Raw genomic sequence first — 23749 nt, forward strand, 5'->3', positions numbered from 1 at the left:
CGACTGCTGGGTGATCTAAAACCGAAGCCAAATGACACGACTCGACCCGAACCACTCATGCGTCCATCCATCAGTGTGCACGCCTCCAAATCACCCCGTCCCAGTTTCTCCATATCAGTCTTCATTTATTTTTCTAATTAGAGTAGAGTGTGACAAGAAATATCATTTTGAAGTAAATTGTTAGAATTTCTAACGTTTTTTTGTTTTTATTAAACCCCTGCCGGCGATTAAGGTAAATAATAGAACAAAAAATCTCATAAGAACCTATACCTGATCACGTATCACACAAAAACACAAAGCACTTGTGTACTACAAATAAAGGACAAACTTAAAACAATAGTATATAGTTTAAAAGAATAACTAATCTAATGTATTTACTATTTAATCACCCTTTATAGATGAATAAGACAGTCCACATAAACATCCCCTTGCAGGTGGTCCCATTCCTGCATCTATTCCGTGGAATGCTAAGTCTGGTCCTAACGAATCTCTGATGATGTTATCAACTTTTTTCTTCTCCATATCATTGACAGTGGTCCAATGAAAAAGAAAAGAAAAGAACCTGTAAACTGACAATCTTCGAGATGAGTTGTACAACATAAATCTCCACTGGTGCGTAATGCCGGCAAAGATGCTTCCCGTTAGCTGTTCAGTAAATTATGGATACATATAAAATTATGAGCGAAGGAATTATACAAATTTTCCATGACAAACACAATTGACTAGGGCAAACAATATTTCATTGGGAGGTGAGGATGGAAATGCATATATAGATACTCCCCATATGCAGTTGCAATTCCTTTGACTTGCGTTAAGAATTAGTATGCTCAGTTGACAATGAGAACAGAAAAATGTACAACAATGACTCTGCAACCAATTACATAAAACAGTGTCAGAATTTTTAACAACTTCAAGAAATTAACCAACAGGAGAAACAATGTCTTAGACTTGAACAGAAAATACAGTGTCACAGTACCTACTCCCCCAACATTCCCACATGTGACTCATGTTTGTCAAGACAATATTAACACACACCAAATCTATCCACGTATATAATATAGAGTTGTAGAACAGAGATATCAGCAGCAAGTCAATCAAGCTTGTGACAAACTACCATCAATTTTATAGAGATGACACTATTGTCAAGTATAGAACTGTGCTGGGGAAATTAAAATTATGAAAATTCTGAGCAATGACCAAGAACAAAACAATAATAAAGGAAATTGGAATTTTGGTGCTGTAGGTATAAGGGAGCACGGGTTTGTTGTCAGGAGATGATTTGGAATTTGGACATTTGATTAAACATATTGTAGCAAAACCAGAGAAATTCAGGAAAAAGACGAAGGCGGGTATGTCGTGTCGAAGAGTTGGGGTCTAAAAATAGCAAAATGCCATCACAGATTATGTCACATAAATAAAATAAAATAAAATAAGATCAAGGGCATTCAGGTTCACAGAAACTGGGGGAAATGCAATCCCTATATGCATGTCTGTCTATATGTCAGCATGCATCCAATGGCTTGATTCCATGAGATATTTTCTCAAATCTAGCAAAGTACCCAGTAAGCCACCCAGGCATAGAAAGAAGATAGGAGCAGGAGCAGAAGTGATTTCTTAGGGCAGCAGCATCTTGCATTTTAATCTGGAAATATGTCGCTATTATATTGATCTAACTGAAAATACCAAATTACGTATTAAGATCATTTCTGAAATAGATACACACTAAAAGAGACAAATGGTAGGGTTAGTTCATAGCAAAATGAGGGAAGAAGATGACAAAAAGGATGAAGAGGATGACAATTGAGGCAATAAAAGGTAAAGCATTTCACCACTACAATCATAACAGAAGTAGTTGCCTGCACACAACCCTAACCATGCCTCCTCTTATTTCTTTTTCATCTTCTGCTCGGATGAAACCTATCTAGCAACCTAAAAGTTCTTAAGTTTCATACTCACCAAAAAAAAAAAAAATTCTTAAGTTTCGTAATATTTGAAATTCTAAAGAGAGAAAAATGTATCCAAAAGTTTGAAATCGTCAATTCAAAGGTTGTCAACCTAAAAGTTCTTAAGTTTCGTACTTATCAAAAAAAAAAAAGTTCTTAAGTTTCGTAATATTTGAAATTCTAAGAGAGAAAAATGCATCCAAAAGTTTGAAATCGTCAATTCAAAGGTTGTCAACAATTAGTAGGTGAATTGGGTGCAAAATTTGCATTCCAAATACAGCAGGGTTGAAGGATCATGCACGTCAGGGTATATTCCACCTAGAAGATGACACATGAAGCTTCAGAGTGTCCCACACTAGTATAAACTTTAGCTTTGATTGAAGACCACATAGAATGGAAAAATGCACACTAGGAGATTGCGTTTATGATGACTATTATAAGATTCAAGTTGTCTTCTCTTTACTCATAAAATCTCTACTGTCAATTGAACAAATTAGAAAACACTCAATCATGGTAAACAAGCTCATAAAATCAATAAATTGAATTATTGAGAGTTGCAATCCATAGAAGGCAAAAAGGCTCACCTGAGATTATCTCAACAGCACGAATCGCTGTCAGACATCAGATCATCAAAAGAATGTCAATATATGTGCACAAAAAAGGCTTCTTAGGTGATGCACCCTTCAGGTAAGCAGTGGTCTATCTGCACGAACTGGCTGAGGCGTGGGAGGTTTAATCAGTGGCTTCAAGGATTCCATGATGTTGAAAAAGGAAGGGCGCTTCCAAGGCTCACTGGAGTACCACAATAAAAAAGTTCTTATTAATGAAACGGAAAAATCAATTAGTGATGGGACCTACTATTTTTTTTGTATAATCAAAAACCGTCACTCACTTTGCCCAACATGCTTCAATTATGGAAGCCACTTGAGGATTTAAATCACGTGGGATCTCAAGCCTTTTGCCCTTAAAACCAACAGCTGCTACAACCTACAAGACAATGAACATTGAGCCACAAGTTGTATTTAAATGATTAACACTCCTCAGCTAAACCAGCCTGCTTACTACCAGCAGACTTCATTCCCTGAACAACATTTTCACATTCATCAATTTTAAAAGAATTGCATCATCTCCCTTCAAAGAAAAATATAATCATCAACAATCTCTCTCTTCTTTCAATGATTTCACTTGCATTACATAACTTCAGAAGACAAACCTGTGCTGGATTTAAATTACTCCAAGGTTGTTGCAATGTTGCAAGTTCCCACAAGATTATACCAAAGCTATATATGTCTGACTTTTCATTTGATGCCTCATCCCGAAGAACTTCTGGTGCCATCCACTCAGGCTGATGAAATAAAAAATGTAAATTTTATATTTGTGACAAAATGATCCATATCACCTTAATACAAGGAACTGAGATTGTGTTGCTATCTAGCTTAGTAAAACTTACCGTCCCTGCCGCCGATTTGGATGAAAGAAATGTATTTGCCTTGAACCGCGAAAGACCAAAATCACAAACCTGAATGGACACCACAGATATCAGGCCAAACTAAAAGGAAATTTTCTGAATGAAGAACTCAATGAGAAAAATTAAGCAAACAAATTTTGGAAATGATCTTGGATTTCATCTGAAAGATCAAAATGAAAATTCCCTGTCATATGTATGCTCACTTCAGAATGAGCAGAACTGCATGGAATACAATTCCACTAAAATGTACCTCATGCAGATTGCCAACATAAGATAAGACAAACATCTGAATGAAGTAGACAATAAATTAAGCAGCAGGAATGTATAAAAACAACTTATCTTTTTAGGGTGTATCAGAAAACTAATCCCCATTTATCAGCCCTATTTACCAGAGGGACTATAGATCAAATTCTGAACATTATTTTCTTCCCTAATTTCAGGCTAATCACTAATTCCCCACACTCCAAGGTCAGCCCTCACTAATCAATTAAGTGTTAAATTTTCAAAAGAAAGTGGCACACATTTTAAACCTTCTCCTTCCATAGAGCTTATTTCTCATACTCAGTTGATTAAAAAATCAATTAGTAATATTTTAAGCTCTGCTAAAATTTGCAAGCACATTCTGTAGCCAGTGATGTCCATGCCTATTCAGGACTGATCTGCCTAGGGCATTTGTCAATTTGGGATGGCTATCCAAACAAAGAGAATCAACACACTTCTTATTTGACTTCCATATCAAATTTCTCACAGGTTCTATGTCAACAAAAAGAAAAAACAAATTAATTATGAAATCAAAACAAAAAGTGCAAGGCAGCAAAACTAAGGTGGCTAGAACATTGATTATCGAAGTAGACGTCTATCTTGCAAGCTCAAGATATTCCACTCTTACCTTCACGGTGTATTTTTTGTCAACCAAAAGGTTTGGAGACTTCAAATCTCGATGAACAATGGGAGGATTGCGTTTATGAAGATAATTCATGCCCTTGGCCTGTTTGTTTTAAAAAAAAAAAAAAAGCAAGGAAATGATAATAAAACAAGTTATTTTAGCTGGTAAAAGGTGCATCCAAATTACAATCACTAAAAAAATACTTAATGATGATTATAACAGATAATTACAAGGACTCAGCAAGATGACATCATTAAAAAAATTCAAAAATATTTAAACAGGAGAGCGAATAAGTTGGAGGACAAAAAATATTTACTCTTCAAATGCATACCACGTCATAAGCCATACTCAATCGACGCCTCTCATCTAACATTTCTCTTGCACCAGGTTTGTGCAAAAGCCTATATAAGCTACCTCTGCAGTTCAAAACTAGTATTTAGTTCAGGGAACAGAAAATAAATAATACCAATATCTCATTTTAATAAAAAAATGAAAAGAAAAAAGGATTGTTTGGGAATAAAATAAAAAACCTTGATAAATATTCTGTAACTATGGACAAATTTGGGGGCTGCGTAACTGCACCCATAAAAAGAACGATATTCGGATGCCGCAGGCGTTTCATTATAGAAACCTAGCAAAGAAAGACTGAACTATAAATCAAACCAAAACTATGAAAACCATGAATTGCAATTGATATTTTCTTGAGCTTAGTGCATAATTTGATAAGCATGTTTGCCACTACGCACCTCCCTCAAAAATTCCTTGAAACGTTCTGCATGGAAATCTTGTTCCATTAGAACCTTTACAGCAACATCCTGGAAGCAAAAGCTTTGATATGATTATTTATTACAAGTAAATGACTAGTAACAGAATTTTGAACACAACCCAGCAACATAGTTACCCTCTTGAACCAATTTAATGAGAATTTATGGAGGTCAAGAAATGGGTTACCATAAAAAGAGAGAGAGGGAGAGAGAGAGAGAGAGAGCTTGAATAGGGCTTCAGAAAAAGAAAATAATGGACAATATCCAAGCAACAAGAAAATTGAAAACACAATGCATGAGGATAACAGAGACGCAAGATATGTTGGAATTTGTAATAATCAAAATGTCCCCACTGCGTCTAGGAAATGAGTACATAATTATAAGGTACGGATCATGTTTCATCTTTGTGGATTGTAGAACCATAACCTGGTACTCAGGACAACATCAAAGTTCAAACATATAGCAGTCAGTTTTCCAAAATAAATGATTCCATTTATCCTCCATAACTAGTTCAAAAGGTATGCGATAAAAGGTGAGCCATATAGCTTCTTATTGATAGGTAAAGGTAAGACAAATGGCTCTCAAATTGCCAATCTATCAACACTGCAAATTCAATGAAATACTCCCCTAAACAATCACACAACCAAATTTAATAATTTGCCCAATCTCTTACACAGACAATTTACTGTTCTTCAAATACTTATCATTTTTTTTTTTTCAAACACTTGTCATGTTTCTTCAGAATTTATTATTATGAGACTATGATGATACATGATTTATACCATGCAACTTAATTTTTTAAAAACCAAAGTTTTCAACATGCTCAAGAACTTGTATCACTTCCCTCAAGGGTCTATAGAGGGTTTAGTTTGCAAGTTAAATGCAGCTATTTGTGGTCTAAAATAGATGTTGCCTGGAGCATATTATGTCAAGCTTAGCTCAGCCATCATGAATTATGGGTTTCAATGGAGTGCAGCTAATTTATTTTTATTTGTTAGAAGTATACTTCTCATCTATATCTGCTCTCAAACCCCTCTCAGTCGAAAACCCCCCTTCATCTCCATTTGAAAACCACCCTCAATTCCTCCATTTTCTTCTTACCACTCAAAACCTTAGTCCCACACTTCATCATCCAGAAATAAATGTTTGGTCATAACTGTCAGACCCACTGTGTGACCTTCCATCAACACCATCACCTAAAAAGGGCATTACCTCCCATAGCCTCACCCACAGTTGCATCTCTTTTTCTCTGTCTTATTCACAGTGAATAAAGATGAAGAAAAAGAGAGTGAGTATTAGTATTTATGGAGACTGAAAGATAAGAATATGGGAAGATTTTGAACTGATTGTCAGTGTCTGTGTATATCTACTGTTTTTTCCATTCTCTAAGGGTTCAAGCAGCTCTGGATTGTTTCAAAATCTTGAACCAGCTTCCTGAGCAGCTTGGAACAACTTTAAGAAGCTCTTGAGGTACTTGAAGGTGCTTGGAAAAATGTTTAGGTGCTTGGAGGAGCCCATGCTACTTGTTCCATTCTCAATTAAAGAGCATTCAGTATGACAGCAGCTCTCCAAATAAATAATAGAATGGCATATGAGTCCAAATATCATGTCACAAAGCTTATCCTTCTAAATGTCTATTTCAATAAACATTGCTCCATTTGGAACTAGATTCAAATGTGAACATTCTTTTTTTTTTTAATAGGCTCAATTATGAACATTCATTATACTTGAAAATCCATGTCCTAAGTTGTTTTAAGAACTCAAATTTGGTGTAAAACACTTTGGCTACGTTTGGTTGGCAGGATAGAATAGGATAGGATATGTACATCCTTGGACATCACATCTCATTGGATAGGATATAATTTCCAATGGGATATGATATCTTTGGATATCCATATCCTATGGACATGATATTTTAAGGTAGTATATCCAATGAGATATGTTATGTTATATTACATTTATATTTAATTTATGAAATGAATAAAAAATAATATGAAATATATATTATTTTCAATATTTAAAATAAAAATTATATCACATTCCAATATTTTCTATTTAAAAAAAATCACTTATGTTTAACAATATTCTTGATTAAAATATTTAAACTTTACAAGTAAAAAAATTTTATATTACATTATTTAATATATAAAAATAATTTATGTCATATATTAATATTATTTTATAAATATTTTTTTTAGTTTTCTTTTTTAACCATAAATTTAATTTATAATAAAAAAAATATTTTGCAAAATGAGTATATAAAAAAAATGATAAAAAATAAATTTATGCTACATTAATATATCCCATATAAAAGAGATAAAAAAAAAAAAAAAATGGATAATATATCTTCACCACTTATTATATCCCATATTTGGTTGAGCATAGGATAGGATAAGTGATAGGATAACTTATCATATCTCTTCACCAACCAAATATAGGATAAAATATAAAATCCCCTCTCTTATCCTATCCCATGCTATAGCCCGCCAACCAAACATGGTTTATCATAATCCTCTACTTAAGTGCTACTTCTTGATCCATATTTATAAATTCTCACTTCAGTTTAAAACTCACCATACTCTTCTTCAAAAAATGAAGCATTAATAGCACAACTTTTTTTGTACAATAAAATGAGCCTCCTCTAGTTCTTTTTGTTATCCTACAAGAATACTTCTGATCTTGGTTCAAGTTTGTTATACATCTCCTATGGAACATATGTGTGAAATCTCTTACCTATCAAAAAATGTGTGTGAAATCTCTATTTATAAATATCTACCAAACTAGGTTTACAACCAAGTAAAATCTCTAGGGGTTTCCCCTTCATCACACTACCAGTCATTTTCCCAATGTTTTCAGAACCGAACCAATCATTGAACTGAAAAAATTATTGGTTCACGGTTCACTGGTCAGTTCAACAATTGAACCACGATCGAACCAATAACGTCATAAATATATAATTTATACATTATTAAAGTTAAAAATAATTATAAAAAATACAAATAATAATTTATATACTATTTAAAAATCAAAATTTTATTTGAAGATCATAAAATTAGTTTCAAATCAAAAATTTAGATTAAAATCAGAAATTTTAAATTTTATTTTTAAATCATAAACTAATTTTAAAATAAAAAATTTATTAAACATATGAGGGACACAATATTTTCAAAATTTTATTTAAAATCAATTTTCATTAATTTAAATTTTAAATTTTAAATTTTAAATTTTAAATCAAAAAATAAAAATAATAATAAATGAAGATAAATAAAAATAAAAAGTACAAAAAAAATCTAAAACAGGGTGTGAAAGAGTCCCGAGGGGGGGGGGGGCGACTGCGGCAACATAGGGAAGGGAGGAGGGGTGGTATCTAGAATGGGGGGAGTTGTAGGCATGTCATAGGGCGGGAGGCAGCGACTGGAGCAGCTAGGGAGGCCCCAGGGGGGAAGGGGGGGGGTTACACAGAGGAAGGATCTAGAAGTGGGGTGTGTAGGGAAAGGATCTAGAAGGGGGTGGAAGAGCTAGAAGAGGAGAGAGGGAACTGTTTGGTTCATAAAAAACCGGTCGGGTCAGCCGGTTCACCGGTCTGACCGTTAGTTCCAACGGTTCAAGGCTAATCGGCCCAAAGGACCGAACCGGACCAGAATAGTGACCGGCCGGTGGTTGGATAGGCTGTTCCGGTCCAGTTTTTAAAACACTACATTTTCCTAAATAAGCTTATGTCTTTTTCAAGACCAGAATGGTTAGTTCTGGACATAGGATAATTTAGTAGTGTATTAGAGTTTCATTATGATCATTTGGAAAAATTATAACATATTTCCACAATCCACCATTAGTTCCAAAATTCGTATGTTTAATATGCTCATATCAACATCCACAAAATATTTCTAATCCTAAAGCTGAATAAATTGAACCTTTGTTAGACCATATTCAAGGATAGCCTACTCTAACACAAGGCATATTTATTATTTAGTACAAAGATTTAAAGAAGAATTACTGAAAATGTGTTCGATACCACTATAATTAATTTCTGATAAAAAAATATACAGCTATAAGTAATTCATTATTTTTTTTTCGATAAGTAATTCATTAATATGAACCAATACCTCTGAATTCTTAAAACAGCTACCATAAAATTTAATTTACAGATGCTCCCTATAATAGCTAAAATTCAGAAGTCTAACAAGATATGGCACATTAATGGTCAACACAAGCTGACATTCTACAACAGAGAATATAGCAACATAGATGAACAGTTACATCATATCAAGAACTACCTAACAAAAGGGGCTGCAACCATTCTCATATCAATGGCCTTGGAATCATAATACGATAATAGCATAAACACAGGATATATTGCTTACCGATCCATTCCAATCAGCACGATGAACAGTCCCAAAAGAACCTGGAAATGCACCAAGACAATTCAGTTTAAGAACAAAATCCTACAAAATTATTACTATTATTATTTTATAGGTAAACTTCTGTCCCCATTGGGACTTGAACCTAAAACCTCCCACAAAACACAAACCCTCCCCAACCCGTTACCACTTGAGCTAAGCCTCAATGGCAATGTCCTACAAAATTACTGTGATCAATTGCATCAAGCATCAGACAGAAAAATAGCCTCTGCACACTATAATGACATTCATCTTAGCATTCATAAATGTTCTACAGGGGGGGGGAGGGAGAATACATATATACCTGCTCCAATTCTCTCTTTTAAAACAAGGTCACTCCATGGAATATCCAAATCCTCCACATCAAGGGAAAGTTCCTTGCATGGTTTATTTGGATATAATTGGCCTCCATCAGTGAACCTCGAATCTTTTATTGTATCCCCTCTCAAATCAGACAAGGCTAAAGATGGTTGAACATCCCCATGCCCAGTTAGTGGGATACGCTTTGGTGGGATAGGATCTTTGACTGCATCTGTTGGACTTATACTGCTCTGATAAGGCTTGCATGATTTAAACAGTTGGGAATCTTGATCATGGGCACTTGGCCAAGCAACTTTTGGGGGCATAGGCAACTGTGGAGTTTCACCTCTGTTTCTTGAAATGGGCACAAGGTGGGTTCTATCTGTGCACTTCCTATCAAATTTTTTAGGATACATGGAATCTCCTCCATCAGCTTCATCAACAATGACACCTATAAGGATGGAAATCAAAAACTTGTTTAATACTTATACAAGGTTATACCAAGAAACATAAACCAAATTTAATTAATTCAAAATACGTAGAGAATAATTTTGACACATTATTTTCATCATAAAATAAAAGAAAATCATTTGAGCATGCAACTTAGAGGAAAGCAAAATATAAACAAAGAAATTAAATAAAATATAGGGACAAATAAACATAGTGTGACCATTGTTTTGCTCAATAAGTTCAAGTGCATAAAATCATCTATATCTTTACAATTTAATTTGGTTAAACTGATTAATGTGTGATTAACTGATCTGTTTACATGACATCCTCCATCAAGTGCCCCCGACAAGAAATTCAACTGGAAAAGGGCATTCAATTTAGCATCTTGTAGCATCTCTTAGCATTCACATTTCCCTCTTGAACAATGATGAAACAAAATTCCAATTCATTTTCTAATAAGAGATCCTGTCTAATTTCCACATCCTGAGTAAAGCTTAAGCTTTCCTAGCATCATCAAATGGATTCATTAGCCACCCACCATCTACACCATTCTGAGGAGTAATCAGGTCAACCACCATCAAAGGATTCATATCCGTGCAAGAATCCAGTTATGTTCATACTTCCTAGTCCTGTAATCCTAAATAGAGTAGCCTGACAAAACTTGCTCATAATAATAGTCATAAAAGGCTTATAAGATTGAAAATTTAACTCATGCAAACATGGCAGATCAAACTCCAACACTGATAGGATAATATGGATGCAGACCCTACCCAATTATTGATTGTGTCACACACAAGCTAATTAATGAGCATCCAGCTGATCACATAATACGATAGATGGCTACTTGTTGCTAACCCTAATATATCCAACAATTAATAACCTAACTTTATTTTTCAAATCGTTTGGGATGATTTTGGGTCATACCTAGCATGGAAACGATGTCAGGAAGTAAATTTCCGTCATCACTAGAATGGGAATAATGTTGGGAAATGTAAAGGATGTAAAGCTCAGAAATGATATCAACAAAATCAAGCATTTTTCATCCTTTTGCACAGAAAATGTTCCAGTGACAAGTTCTCTAATAAATGGTTATTAACTTAGCAAAGCTCACTCAATTTTGAAGGAAAATCAAGGAAGCAACACATAAGATGCAAAAACAACTTCATCAATACTGTTCTAATAAACAAGTAAAAATATAGAGTTCACATGTTTAAGAAATAAGGTGCACTTGCATACATCGTGTGTAATTGGGTTGCACCCCTTTTTTGTGGGCACCTTTCAATTATGTACATACCAATTTGCCTATCAAAAAATTACTAAGAAATCAGGTACATGAATCTAAAGACAAAACGTAATATATTCTATATCAGTTCATGTATGGTTAAATAATTGAAGAGCTTACCCACTGAAGTGTCTTCAAAAACAAGATTAAGGGATTGGCATTCTGAGAAATACTGCTTAGCCAGTGACCTGAAATCAATGTTAGTTTCAACTGGTTTGGAACGTGGAAAGCGCAATGGGGAAGAAATTGAGATGGAAGCTGGACCATTGAGCAAAGAATCAGGCTCGCATAAGCACCCTGGCTTGCCAACCAAATCAACCAGAAACTCCCTGCAGTAATACAATTATACTCTGAGACGTTTGTATAGTTTGCTAATATATTCAACGATGAGGCATGCTACAGAGACTGCAATTCAATATATGATACAAGAGAATTTTTTTAATAAGAATGAGATTCTATTGCAATAGAAAATGGGATATCAACCCAAGATTACGTTTGTAGAATATAATTAGCTTCTTTGGTTGTCTTCTTGGGTTGTCCTGTTTGTAGAGAATTTGTCCATGGTTGAAACCCTAAGATTTGTTGGTTGGCATTACAGCTGAAAGAGCAGCAGAGTCTCCCCATGACACAAACCATCTTTGGATCTTCTTTTACCATTTAAGTGAATAAAAATAGAAGGGAAGAAATATTTTAATAATTGGTTAGGTATCAAGTACAGGTATGGATGAATCTATTGGGTGGTATAGCATTATATGTTTTACTAGAAAATAGTTAATAGGCATGGGTAATCTTTAATAGATTAAAAATAATGAATAATAAGTGATGTTTTAGTAAACATGCATAATTGAGTCATGTTTGAGTTGATGATAAATATTTAAGTAGCAATTATATGTTATATTTTTAATTTCTTATATATCTCTTTTTTATAGGTAAAATAAGATAATGTATTAAAAGCGCTTAGAGATGACGCATCACCGTACACATGAAGTATACAAAAACCACCCAAAGGCCAACAAGAAAACAAAGAGAAAAGCAAGTGACAAACATCCAAACAAAATCACCACCCTACCAAGCCAGAAAATGAGATTCTCCCCAGCTGACTCTTGTGCCCCCATTGCTCAAAACACCAAGAAACAACCCTTTTCTAGGCTTAAACACCAACTTAATTTTCTTACATCTTAATATTTTGATTATAGGAAATTTAATTTAGTTGTTTTTAGCATGAACTTGATTTGAGTTTGGTTGTCTCTAACATAAACCAATACTAGTAACAATTACTTTCAAAAAAATTAAAATTAAAAGGTTACAAGTTTTTTTTCTTTTGTTGATAGGCAAAAAGAGATGTATATAAATGGCAAAAGAAAAAAGTGCACTAGATTATGCAAGACAAATACAATGAGCACAAAAAAGGCAAATCCAGACAAGAGAGAACACAAAAAACAACTCTCTCTCCCGACAAGATCCCATCCAATCAACAAAATCAATCAAAGGCATTGAATCTTCCTTTACGTACACTCAAGAATATATATTTCAAGTTTTGATCCAATATCTCATAGATTTCAAATGCTCGTCAATTTCCTAGCATAAAGTGAATATACGAAAAAAAAAATGAATTTCATTGATTTCGGGTTTATTCTCGATAAAATCTTTCTTTATAGCCTTGTCCAATTCATCAATTCCAGGTCTTTATTTCCAACCAGATTTGTATGGAAATCAAAACTCAAAAGTCTCATCTATAGTAAAGGTCTTTGCCTAGTTAGTGGTACACAAAAAGGTGAACACCAATGACATGCCACAATTGAAAAGACCTTACAAAACTCTTAACCCTGATTGGTGCTTCTTATGTATGAAGTATGGAGAATCGATTGACTATCTTTTTCTACATTGTCTAATAAGCTTGGGGTTATAATACAAGTTATTCAATCTAGTCATGATGGATGGGATACCACCCAGGAGCATTTGCAACATGTTGTCCATCTATTTTAGAGGATTGGGGAGTTTTGCTAGAGACAAGACCCTTTCAATAATCGCTTGCCTCACTTTGCCTTGGCTCATGTAGTAAGAGAAAAATGCTAGGATTTTTTAGCAAAAGCGAAGGATGACAAAGACATTGTGGGATCTACTTCACTTCTATTCCCCCTTATGGGCTTCTTGTACTATTGCATTTAAAGACACTCCTCTCAATGTTATTCAACTTAATGGGTGTTTGGTTTATAATTCAAAAAAGGTGGAAAACAATGAGAGAAGCTTTGTTTGGTCTTGATATATAGCCATAATTGAACTAATTTTTGTATAGGTTTCCTTGCATGGTAAAGGAGCTTAAGTCAAACTCAAATCAAATTCTTGTATTTTGTGGGGGAGGATCCCTCATCCTCCTCTTTATCTATTTATCAATATACAATATATCTTTGTTTTTTATTTATAAAAAAAAAAAAAAAAAAAAAAATTGAGCTTTCACCTATAAACAACTTAGTCCAAGATAACAAGTTACACAGAAACAAGAATTTCAATCTTTGATCAAAGAACTCCTTATTCTCAAACAATCTTTTGTTTCTCTCCTTCCAAATTGTCCAAAAAAGACATAAAAAAGCCACTCCCCAAACTTTTTTCTGCTTCCTTCCAATAAAAGAGTCATCCCAACCTAACAGAGGTTCTCTTATATAGAAAGGAACCACCCATGAAACACCAAAAAGAGAGAAAAAAAGCTACCACAACATCCTCATCTTGCCACAATGAAATAGGATGTGGTCAATTGACTCCTCATGAGTGCGACACAGGAAACATCTATTGGCCAACAACCAACCTCCCCTCTCTAGCTGGTCAAGAGTCATAGCTTTTTCCCAAGTCGCCTCCCAAACAAAAATGTTCTCCTTAGGTGGAACCCACACATTTCACACAATACTTGTAGGAAACAACACCGATCTCCCTAACTCAAGGCTAGTGTAAAAGGACTTAACTAAGAAAATTTCACTTTGTTTCCAATCAAAACACCTTATTCTCTCCTCCCTTGACTACTACCTTATCCTATAGCCTTGCCAAAAAAAGGCTCCACAATCTCAATCCCTAATCATTTAGCATTGACTTGAGATTGGCTTTTTTAAAACATAAACTAATGTCTTAAAGCTTAAAACAAAGCATAATTAAATTAACTAAATTTAGTACAAAGTAATTACATGAATTTGTATTATTAACAGTAAAATTATCAATTCCTAATATTATCATTATATCATAAACCAATCCAAATCCATATTCTACTATTATTTAGACAAAATAAAATGTGATACATGTTTTTTATTATTTTGTTAAGACCATCTATTATTTATTTAAATTAAAATTTTAACTCGCATCATGCAAATTGCCTAATGACAATCCAAGATGCTGTCACCGATCCATCTCAAACCCCCCAACTCAACCAAAATTGCGACTTTGAACCATGGTCCCCATGAGTACTATTTATAAGTTCCACACTTACATCCACATAAAATTTTATTGATTTAAAGGCATTAGTAGTTTACAATATTGACAGATGTCACAGTCAATAATGAAGCATACCTGTCAGGCCCAACCCGAACAAGACAGGAGGAAGCATCATCTCTTGTACAATATTTGCAGCCCTTGGCTATCCGACATCGCAAATCTATTGTGTCAGCCAGCACCTGCATGGATAGAATTTCAAGCATCTATGAATCACCTTATAGATCCAGAATAAAATTTTAAACTGGAAAATAATACCCTCTTGTGTACATAAGCTGAGAGAAAAAGAAAATACCAATAACACTAAAACAAATAAAAAACACAAAAACCAGGTTCCATCAGGCTCTCAAAAGAATAAGGGAAGGGAAATGAAAACGCAGAAAATTGCTTGAGAAATCCATTTTAAAGTAAATCCTAGCATTTTATTCCCTTTCCCTGATTCTTTTGAAGATCAAAACATAGCCTAAAATAAAATTTGAAAATAATAATAATAATAATAACCTACAGAACAGCACAAAATAATTAAACTTAAGGAAGATCTCGAATGACTTCAAATACAAAACGATTTTAATTTACACTACAAGAACAGGAGCCTACTTTGAACAGTAAAGCACGATGTCTGCAGAGACCAAAGGACAGGCTACCAATCGGAACCACAATAGATCCTAAACAATCCTTTTGATCATCACTGCACTCCCGCCAGATGGAAACAAAGTCATCTTCTCCAGTGGAAGCTGCACCCCTTGTGATGGCAATAAAAACATGATTACAAAATCATGATTCCTTCAAGGATTTTATGATAAAGATTTTAGAGAACTCACCCCATGCAATTGCAGACAAGCTTTGCAAGCTGATCAACCACCTCTTTTGTGGTCATGCAACTACAAGAAATACCATGAACCTTATTTTGTAATTCCTTCAAAGTGGGATCAGTACGTCGATCAATCAAAACAACTTCAATCGGAGAATCAGCACTAGGCTCAGCATGCTTTAGTGATTCAATGGAAGGAATACGACCATTTTCTCTCAAATCATTGCATACAGTCCACACATATGGATCCATCCCGTGAATTAGGTAAAATCCATCAGGAACTTTGTCAAAATATGATAGGCAGCCACTCACCTGATGCATGTTAAATTTATGAGGCATGACATATAGATCCTACACACACTTCTCAGAAAAACATGATAACCAATATAAAGGAGACAGTTCTAGTTTTAGTTACAACACTAAGAAAATATATAGAGAAAAAAAAAAGGGATACAAGTTACAATTTTACTCAAATACCAATAAAAACCTCCACTCAACTGAGGCAAATACAACTATCTAGCTTCACTAACATGAGTTCCTAATTTCTGAAAATCAGAACAAACGTAAAATCTGAAATTGTATTTTCTACTGTTTTCCTTACCCTTTCCAACAACTAAACAAGGTCAGCATAGATGAGCATGATGGATGCACAGTGTACCAACAAAACATTTTTTTCATTAGGTGACAATTCTATTTTTAACCATTTTCTTTATTACATTTCTGAGAAAAATATATGAAAAGAAATTTATTTTGATCATAAATTTTGCATTATTTGAGATCAGAAAAGAGAACTCTCATCTAAGCCCAATATAACCCTCAGGCTTAGTTAAGATAAGCTGTCACTTTTTCCAAAACCAAAAGAACGAAACATAAGATTTGAAAATTTTTTTACTTTCTAAATTTTCCTTGCCTAAGAACATTTCAAAGATGAGAAAAGAAACCATCATATGCACTGGTGATACACAGGACAAGCAACATTATCATTGACATCAGGAGATAAAGACCAGAGCAAGGACTGTGACCAGATATCTAGTTTAGGTCAAAATTACAAGCTTGCACAACAAGCCATGTCTATAAACTCAATGCCTCAGTATTAGTAAATCTTCACAGCCACTGCCTAGTATAAAATTGTGCGCTCATTTTCACAATTAAGACAATTTGCACAATCATTTATATGAAATTGCCTATACTCCATTTAGCATTGATACTATACAGACCTTAAGAGCTAAAAGGTCTGTTTTTGTCGAGATAATGAAAAGAGAGGACTAGGATCTCACAAACTATGTTTACAATTCTCGACACAACCGAATTACACCAGAAACATGCATTTCCATCTAAAATTAGCCACTAATTACGGCAAATGTGAATCAAAGAAACCAAACTAGAGGCAAGAAAAAAGAAACCGTGATAAACCCTACCCAGAATCGATGAGACATAGCCTCGACCGAACTCCCGGACGACGATAACGACCTGGACGCCGAGTCGTCTGGCACTGGATCCAAGAAATTGGGATCATCAGCACAGGTGGCCTCCGACGAAAGCCGAAGCGCCAACGCCAACTGCAATTGGTAACTCTCCTCCGTCTGCTGTGCCCAACTCTTGGACGACGACGAGTCCCCAGTCCCGGTCACTGCCTTGGCCCTCAATTCTCCGCCTCCGCCACCACCAACCTTAAACACATCCCCAAACGCATCGAAGTCGCTCGACGCCGCCATCGACATCGTCGGCACGTAATACTCCCCCGATAGAGTGCTTTCGCCGAAGCTACTGCCGCTGGACTGCCGCTGCAACCCGATCGACGTAGTGAACAAGTTCCCGATCCGGTTCCTAAGATCACCACCATCCCAATCAAAGCCTTTCCCTTTGCTCTTCTCCCCAGAAAGGGACTCGTATAAGGGAGGCTGATTTCCGGCCGCTCCGCCGACGAACTGGTCGTCGGGAAACTGACTGAGGAGAGAGTAGTTCGATCTTTTACCAGGCATTTCCATCGATAATCAGAAGAAACCTTTTTTTCCTACAAAACCCTAGAAAGCACCATTTCTGGCAGGACGGTCTGCTTTCTCTCTCTAGACTTTAAAGTTTCTCGCTCTAGACTGCGCATGTCGGAGAGAGAAAGAGTAGAAGAGGGTCGGTTTTGTTCGGTGGCGTAATCGTAATATTTTGGTTCATTTCTTCTGGCTTTCGCTATTTTTCCTTTTGAATTTTCATACTTGGGTTCATTTCTCCCTGTTTTTCGTTGTTTTCCCTTCTTCCCCTTTTTTCCTTTCCAATTTTCGACCGTGTGAGCCGAAGCCCTGTATATCGTTCACACGTGGCATCCTGTTCATGCCTACTCCGCGTCCATTTGCATTTTAAAATAAGATTAATTTTTAATTTTGTACCCTGAATTTGACATCTAAAAACTATATGAAATATTTATCACTTTTTCAAATCTAAATACCTATGCTACTTATAAAACTATCAAGTTTAAAATATATTAAATGGTTGCTATTTTATAGATATTTAACCATTTTGACGTTATTTTAAAATTTAATCAAATATGCAACGTGTCAAACTAGTGGAGAAATATTTGTGATGACATCATCTTTTAATTTTGTTTTTCATATTCAATTTTGTCTATCAAATGACATGTCTTATTTAAACTATTTCCACATACATTGAACCCTCCACTAGTTTTTATTAAAATTAAATAATTACGTAATGGTTATTTTCTATATTTATTTAAATTAATACTTGACTTTAACTATGATGTACTTATCCTTAATTATTCAACTCGTATTTAATATTTCCTATAATTGCATTCACCTCATTTTTTAAAACTGCATTTTTATGTTCTATTTGTCCATGTGTGAATTTTTTTTTTTTTTTAATAAGGCTTATGACATGTTAAAATGGTAAAAAAAATACAATTTAATATTTTTAAGTTTTTAAATTTTAATCTTATTTAATGAAAATTTACATTAAAGTTGATTAATAAGTAAACAACCATTTTACTATGCTATATTTATAACTATAGTTCATCCTCTAAAGCATCGACTTTCATATTATATTCAAGTTTCTTACATGTTATAGTAGATGGTATGTCGGATTTTTACTTGATCTTATTAATTGAATATTAATCGCATGATTCATCTTAAACTCTATATATAACATAATTTTAGTAAAATACATTTGGTTTAATTACCTTTTATATGAATCATTTTTATTCATACCATGTAATATTATCTTCATATAATATTATTGAATTGTTTTTAATTGATGACGATACGTATAATTATATGCATTGTATATATTTGTCATATTTGTTTATTGTTTGTTTTATTATTATCGATTTTTTTTATAATTTGAAGATATAATTATTATTGTTTGCTTTACATACCTTTACAAGATAACAGTACCATCGTAAGTAAACACATGTCATGTTTATAATTAATCTTTACAAAAAAATTGAAATGTATCATACATTCATGTATGGTGATAAAATATTGATTTTTTTTTTATATAAAAGAAATTCATATTAGTTGTTTCATTTAAATAATACAACATGTCCTCGATACTGTTTCAATGTTTTCAACTTTGTACAATACAATACGTTGTTAATAAATTGACAAAAAAACACAATATTTAGCAAGATATGCCATGTATGCCAATAATACTAAAATAAGATCTTGTTCATTTTAAGTGATTAGATAATTATCGAAAAACTTTAAATACATATCTTATTCACACGAAAATGCTTCAAAATTTTCTCAATGTATACTAATTGTTTGCATTAAAACTTCATTCGTAGATGCTTAATCTCCAATATTAGATAAAATTTTGTTTTTCTAATATATTTAATCTCAAATTCATTTTTTTGAATAAGTTATTGTTCTTGTGAGCTTCTCATACCATATAGATTCGTATCATACATATACATAACAATTGTTACAAACATATATTTTGTATTTTAATAAAAAACATGTGAACAAATCAAATTAAAAGTCTACTTGACAATGTTTTTAATTTTACCTTGTGTTTTTTAAAATAAAATATAAAATATTTAATAACAATTTGAAAATATTGTTAAAATTTTGAAAAATTATTTGCAATGTTGAAAAATTACTTATAATGTTTTTTTGTAAACATCTGACAAGTGTTTAGCCTAAATATGCTTAAGAAAAGACATATTCACTAAAAACATTTCAAATAAAAACACCATTAAACATGCTATTATTCACGTATTATTATTTTAATAAATATTTATTGAGATGATTGTACCACATTTGTTTGAATTGCTTAAATATATAGAGAAATCACTATAGTTTGATTAAACAAATGGTATTAGGTTTTGAATTAGTTGTTTTAAGCGCTTTAAATATTTTAGGTGTTCCATATCATATATTTGTCAATGTTTATATGTTCATATAAACATTTCATAATAATACTAATGATGCACATGTTCAAACCTTTCGAGACTAGTGAACTTATTAAAAATTAAAATACAATCACATTGATAATAAGAGAGTTTGTTTTCTCTTGGTCTATATCAAGTTTACATAAAAAACCGTGTTATTGACTATGTTTTATATATATTATACTATCATTTTTCTTGTTGCCCTTTTATATTAACATATACTTGTACCCGATAAGCTTTATATTTTCAAGCTTTTGAATTAGAGGTCCACCTGTTTGTCATTTTCTTAGTGAGTATAACTATATTTGCATCGTCTTTTTATGATATTAAGGGTTACTTGAAAAGCTAAATAATAGTCAATAATAATATAATTTCAATTTCATTTTTCTCACCATACTTCAAAAATAATATTTTTGTTTATAATTTGTACAATTAACCATCATTTTTTTGTGGACTTTTGGAATTTGATTTTATGTCGTTTAGCGATGAAATTTTGAATCACGGGTGATTCATTTACCATTGCAATAATAGTTTGTACTATATAGACTTAATTTTGTTGCTTCAACTATTTTATCACTCTTTGAGTATATAGTTGCTTAGGTGTTACCTCATTGTATTTTGGGAACATCAATCCATGTTGGGATATCTCTAATTGGTATATATGATTTTGTGTTTTTTTTTCTTTTTGCACTAATGAAAATACTTGGTAATTGATTTGTAATTCTTATAAGTGAATAATCTTTTAAGCTTTTCATTGATTTGTACGAGGATGAGATAAATTTAAAGTCTAAATAACCAACTAAAATAAAATCTTATATATTTAATCACAAATATTTAAAATATTTATTAATTAAAACATTAAATAGGGCAATAAATAAGTGGAAAATTAATATTTTATTTTATTTTCTATATTAGAAACTTATTATAAACAATATAACCTTTCATACAGGTTTATGGATAAAATAATTTTTAAGAATTTTCAAATTTTGATCCAGTCTTCAAATATTTGAAATTGAGCCAAACTCTGTTTTTGTAAAATCACAAGCAGTTGGGCGGAACCACTGAGCCAAACCGCCATGGACCATTGCAGCCACACATGTGCATGGCCTGGTCCTCCTCCATGGGAGTTTCTCCCTCTCTTATACCGCATTAAAAGACACCGTTTCGTGATTATCCTCAAAACTGCGTTTCAGACTTGGAAGAGTCGGATTTGTTTTGTACGTCAGTGGGGAGTCCCACCAGACTCATATAAACTAAACCGTCAACAAAATGTTTAACACGCACTTGTGAGTGAGTGGCTGGGCAGTCATTCATCAACGCAAGAATATGACCTTTTCAATGTAATAATTAATTCGCAACTTGATTAGCAATCCTCGAATCGACATCTTCATCGATTTTCGGTGACAATAAAAATCATCTACAGAAAATCATTAGAGATATACATCCACGGCTTAGAAAGAATCGTCCCTTTCAGCAAAGGAAGAACGAAGTCAATCATTCATTCGAGGTGGAAAAGGCATAGGAAGAGAGCGAAATAAATACCCCGTCGGAGGAGGTATTTTTTCAGATCTTAAAGAAAGGCGTTCCTAACAGTCTTTCGTGACTAAATGAAATCTATCAAATAGTGGAAGAGGGTTTCCAACCACCTTCCTGTCGGTCTCGCACATAAGTCAAAAGCTGATTTGTTTTTTGGAATAAGTCTTATTTTAGTTATAGTCTTGCAGAAGAAACATTGTACCCGTACCAAAACCTGGCTGCAAGCCTGCAAATTCAGACTTTCTTTTATAAATCGTGGATTCATAGCTTGGAATTCTTTGCACGCATTTTCCACCGTTTCGAGCATTGCTAAAGCTAAACAGCTAAACTGCACTCTGGTCGTATTTTTTCCCAGGGCTGCGACGACATGTTTCAAACAGGCCATCACCGTGACAGTTGACTTCGAATTTCCATATTGGAAAATTTTGACACAAATCTAAGTATGTTTGATACCATTTTAAGCTTAAAATTATTTTAAAAAATAATTATATAAATATAAAGAGTTATTTAAAATAAAACATTAAAAATCAACATTATTTTTTAAGAAATACTTAAAAACACGAAAAATGGGTCAGCCATTTTTTCAGCTCCACGTAAACTTTTAATTTATAAAATATCATAAAGATTGTTTTTGAAAAATCGTTTTTGAAAACAATACCAAGGGGTATGTAATCTTTCTGCGGGGTCGGAAGGCCGATTAATGGGTTACCTTTCGCTTTCATCTCCATCATAGGGAAAGCACCGAATGAAACATCTCCGGTTGGCATATGAAACAGCCGATTCTCATTATAAACTATGAACAAAGTAGATATGGGATCACGAAAGAACCATAGATTACAATTAATTGTGCCATTCTCTTGGGTGTTGGCCGGCATGAAAGGCGTTAAGCAAATAAAAAATGTAAAAGAGTTTATACCAACTATGATTTTTTTTTTTTGACGGATCCGGGCATCCGCGTTCTATGTATATTATGTCTGTCTTCCAAAGAATAAGACACAGCTTTTTCGACGATCAAATGATATAAAATTCCAAGCTTTTTTTTATGGTGTGAAAGAGTGTGGACAGGTTCATTAACCAGATTGAACCGAATATCTCCTAATGATATTTTGGGCTCATGCTTTATTTTATTTTTTGTTTTATTTTATTTTTTAAGCAAGTATCTCAACAAGTGGGAATTGAATTACGTCTGGAATTTGAATAAACGAGTTTGGGAGATGCGTAGCAAAGCTGCCCATTTAAAATTGCTTTGGAAGTGGCCGAGGGGACCAAAAATTATGATGGCTGTGATGAATTTTAGGCTTTGGGTGGGCTATGGTTTGTTGGATTTCCAAGAAGATTTAACTTAATAAAACAGTGACGATTGACGAAGTATCCCAAATAAAACGTACAGCTGGATGTCGGTAAAATAGGAAAAGTTAACAATCAAAAGCCCACAGAAATATCACATAAAAAATAAGCAGTCAAGACAGACCTAAGAATAAAACCCATGAGACAGGAAAAAAAAAAACCAATGGCCCAACAACCTACAAACTGCACCTGAAAATGACCTATCCAAAAAGGGTCTTGGCTTCAAGGCCCGAGCCCTTGCCTTCTCTCGAGCGGACGGCTTCATCTTCCTCGATCCTCACTGCCAAAATATTATAAAAGCACCAGCAATTTACAAAGGCACTTAGGAAAATAAGTACTTCAAATAAAATTGGAAAGAGATTAAAATCGTTCTTATATAAAATGTATGCCAAAAATTAATCAGAAAATTAAAGGCAACTCGATAAACAAAAAAAGCACATAATAATAATAACTTGAAAGACTCCAATCAAGGACACTGAACAATGGCCACATAACACCCGAGCTAACTATGTCCTTATCCACATCAAGAATCTCACACCAAAAGAAGATTGACAAATGGAGCCTAAGCCAAGGCCTGGGGTCCAAAGACCTTAAGTCCTTGCTCATCTTTGAAACCCGCTATCTATTTCTCTATCATCGAGGGAGAGATGCCGAGATCGGAAGCAAGGCTCCCCTTTTACGGATTCTCGATACTA

General features: G+C 33.7%; 1 protein-coding gene and 1 long non-coding RNA gene across 4 annotated transcripts; both read right to left on the reverse strand.

The window, feature by feature from the left end:
- Nucleotides 1-254: 254 nt before the first annotated feature.
- Nucleotides 255-17983, reverse strand: LOC117920326 (serine/threonine-protein kinase CTR1). Of its 3 annotated transcripts, none has more exons than XM_034837779.1 (16): nucleotides 17194-17977; nucleotides 15786-16087; nucleotides 15562-15706; nucleotides 15043-15146; nucleotides 11611-11819; nucleotides 9763-10209; nucleotides 9423-9463; nucleotides 5044-5112; nucleotides 4828-4928; nucleotides 4629-4713; nucleotides 4301-4399; nucleotides 3394-3462; nucleotides 3157-3288; nucleotides 2836-2930; nucleotides 2528-2735; nucleotides 255-645 (listed from the first exon to the last, which is right to left on the reverse strand). In XM_034837779.1, the coding sequence occupies exons 1-15, from the start codon at nucleotides 17761-17763 to the stop codon at nucleotides 2627-2629; spliced, it is 2577 nt and encodes an 858-aa protein (XP_034693670.1). In that variant the 5' UTR covers nucleotides 17764-17977; the 3' UTR covers nucleotides 255-645; nucleotides 2528-2626. The 3 variants fall into 3 exon arrangements, with proteins under 3 accessions (XP_034693670.1, XP_034693669.1, XP_034693671.1); XM_034837778.1 differs by having other exon boundaries at nucleotides 255-867; XM_034837780.1 differs by lacking the exons at nucleotides 255-645; nucleotides 2528-2735; nucleotides 2836-2930; nucleotides 3157-3288; nucleotides 3394-3462 and having other exon boundaries at nucleotides 4309-4399; nucleotides 4614-4713; nucleotides 17194-17983.
- Nucleotides 17984-23049: 5066 nt separating this feature from the next.
- On the reverse strand, nucleotides 23050-23749 carry LOC117921240. Its single transcript, XR_004652309.1, has 2 exons — nucleotides 23507-23749; nucleotides 23050-23334 (listed from the first exon to the last, which is right to left on the reverse strand). It is a non-coding gene; the product is annotated as an uncharacterized LOC117921240 (long non-coding RNA).

This window comes from Vitis riparia, chromosome 8, assembly GCF_004353265.1.
Source record: "Vitis riparia cultivar Riparia Gloire de Montpellier isolate 1030 chromosome 8, EGFV_Vit.rip_1.0, whole genome shotgun sequence".
Taxonomy (NCBI): Eukaryota; Viridiplantae; Streptophyta; class Magnoliopsida; order Vitales; family Vitaceae; genus Vitis; species Vitis riparia.

Coding starts and splice junctions, on each gene's coding strand:
- LOC117920326 (XM_034837779.1), bottom strand. CDS start 17,763: ATGGAAATGCCTGGTAAAAGATCGAACTACTCTCTCCTCAGTCAGTTT. Junction 11,820..15,042: donor GTTCGGGTTGGGCCTGACAG/GTATGCTTCATT, acceptor GTATTACTGCAG/GGAGTTTCTGGTTGATTTGG. Junction 9,464..9,762: donor AAAAGAGAGAATTGGAGCAG/GTATATATGTAT, acceptor GTGCATTTCCAG/GTTCTTTTGGGACTGTTCAT.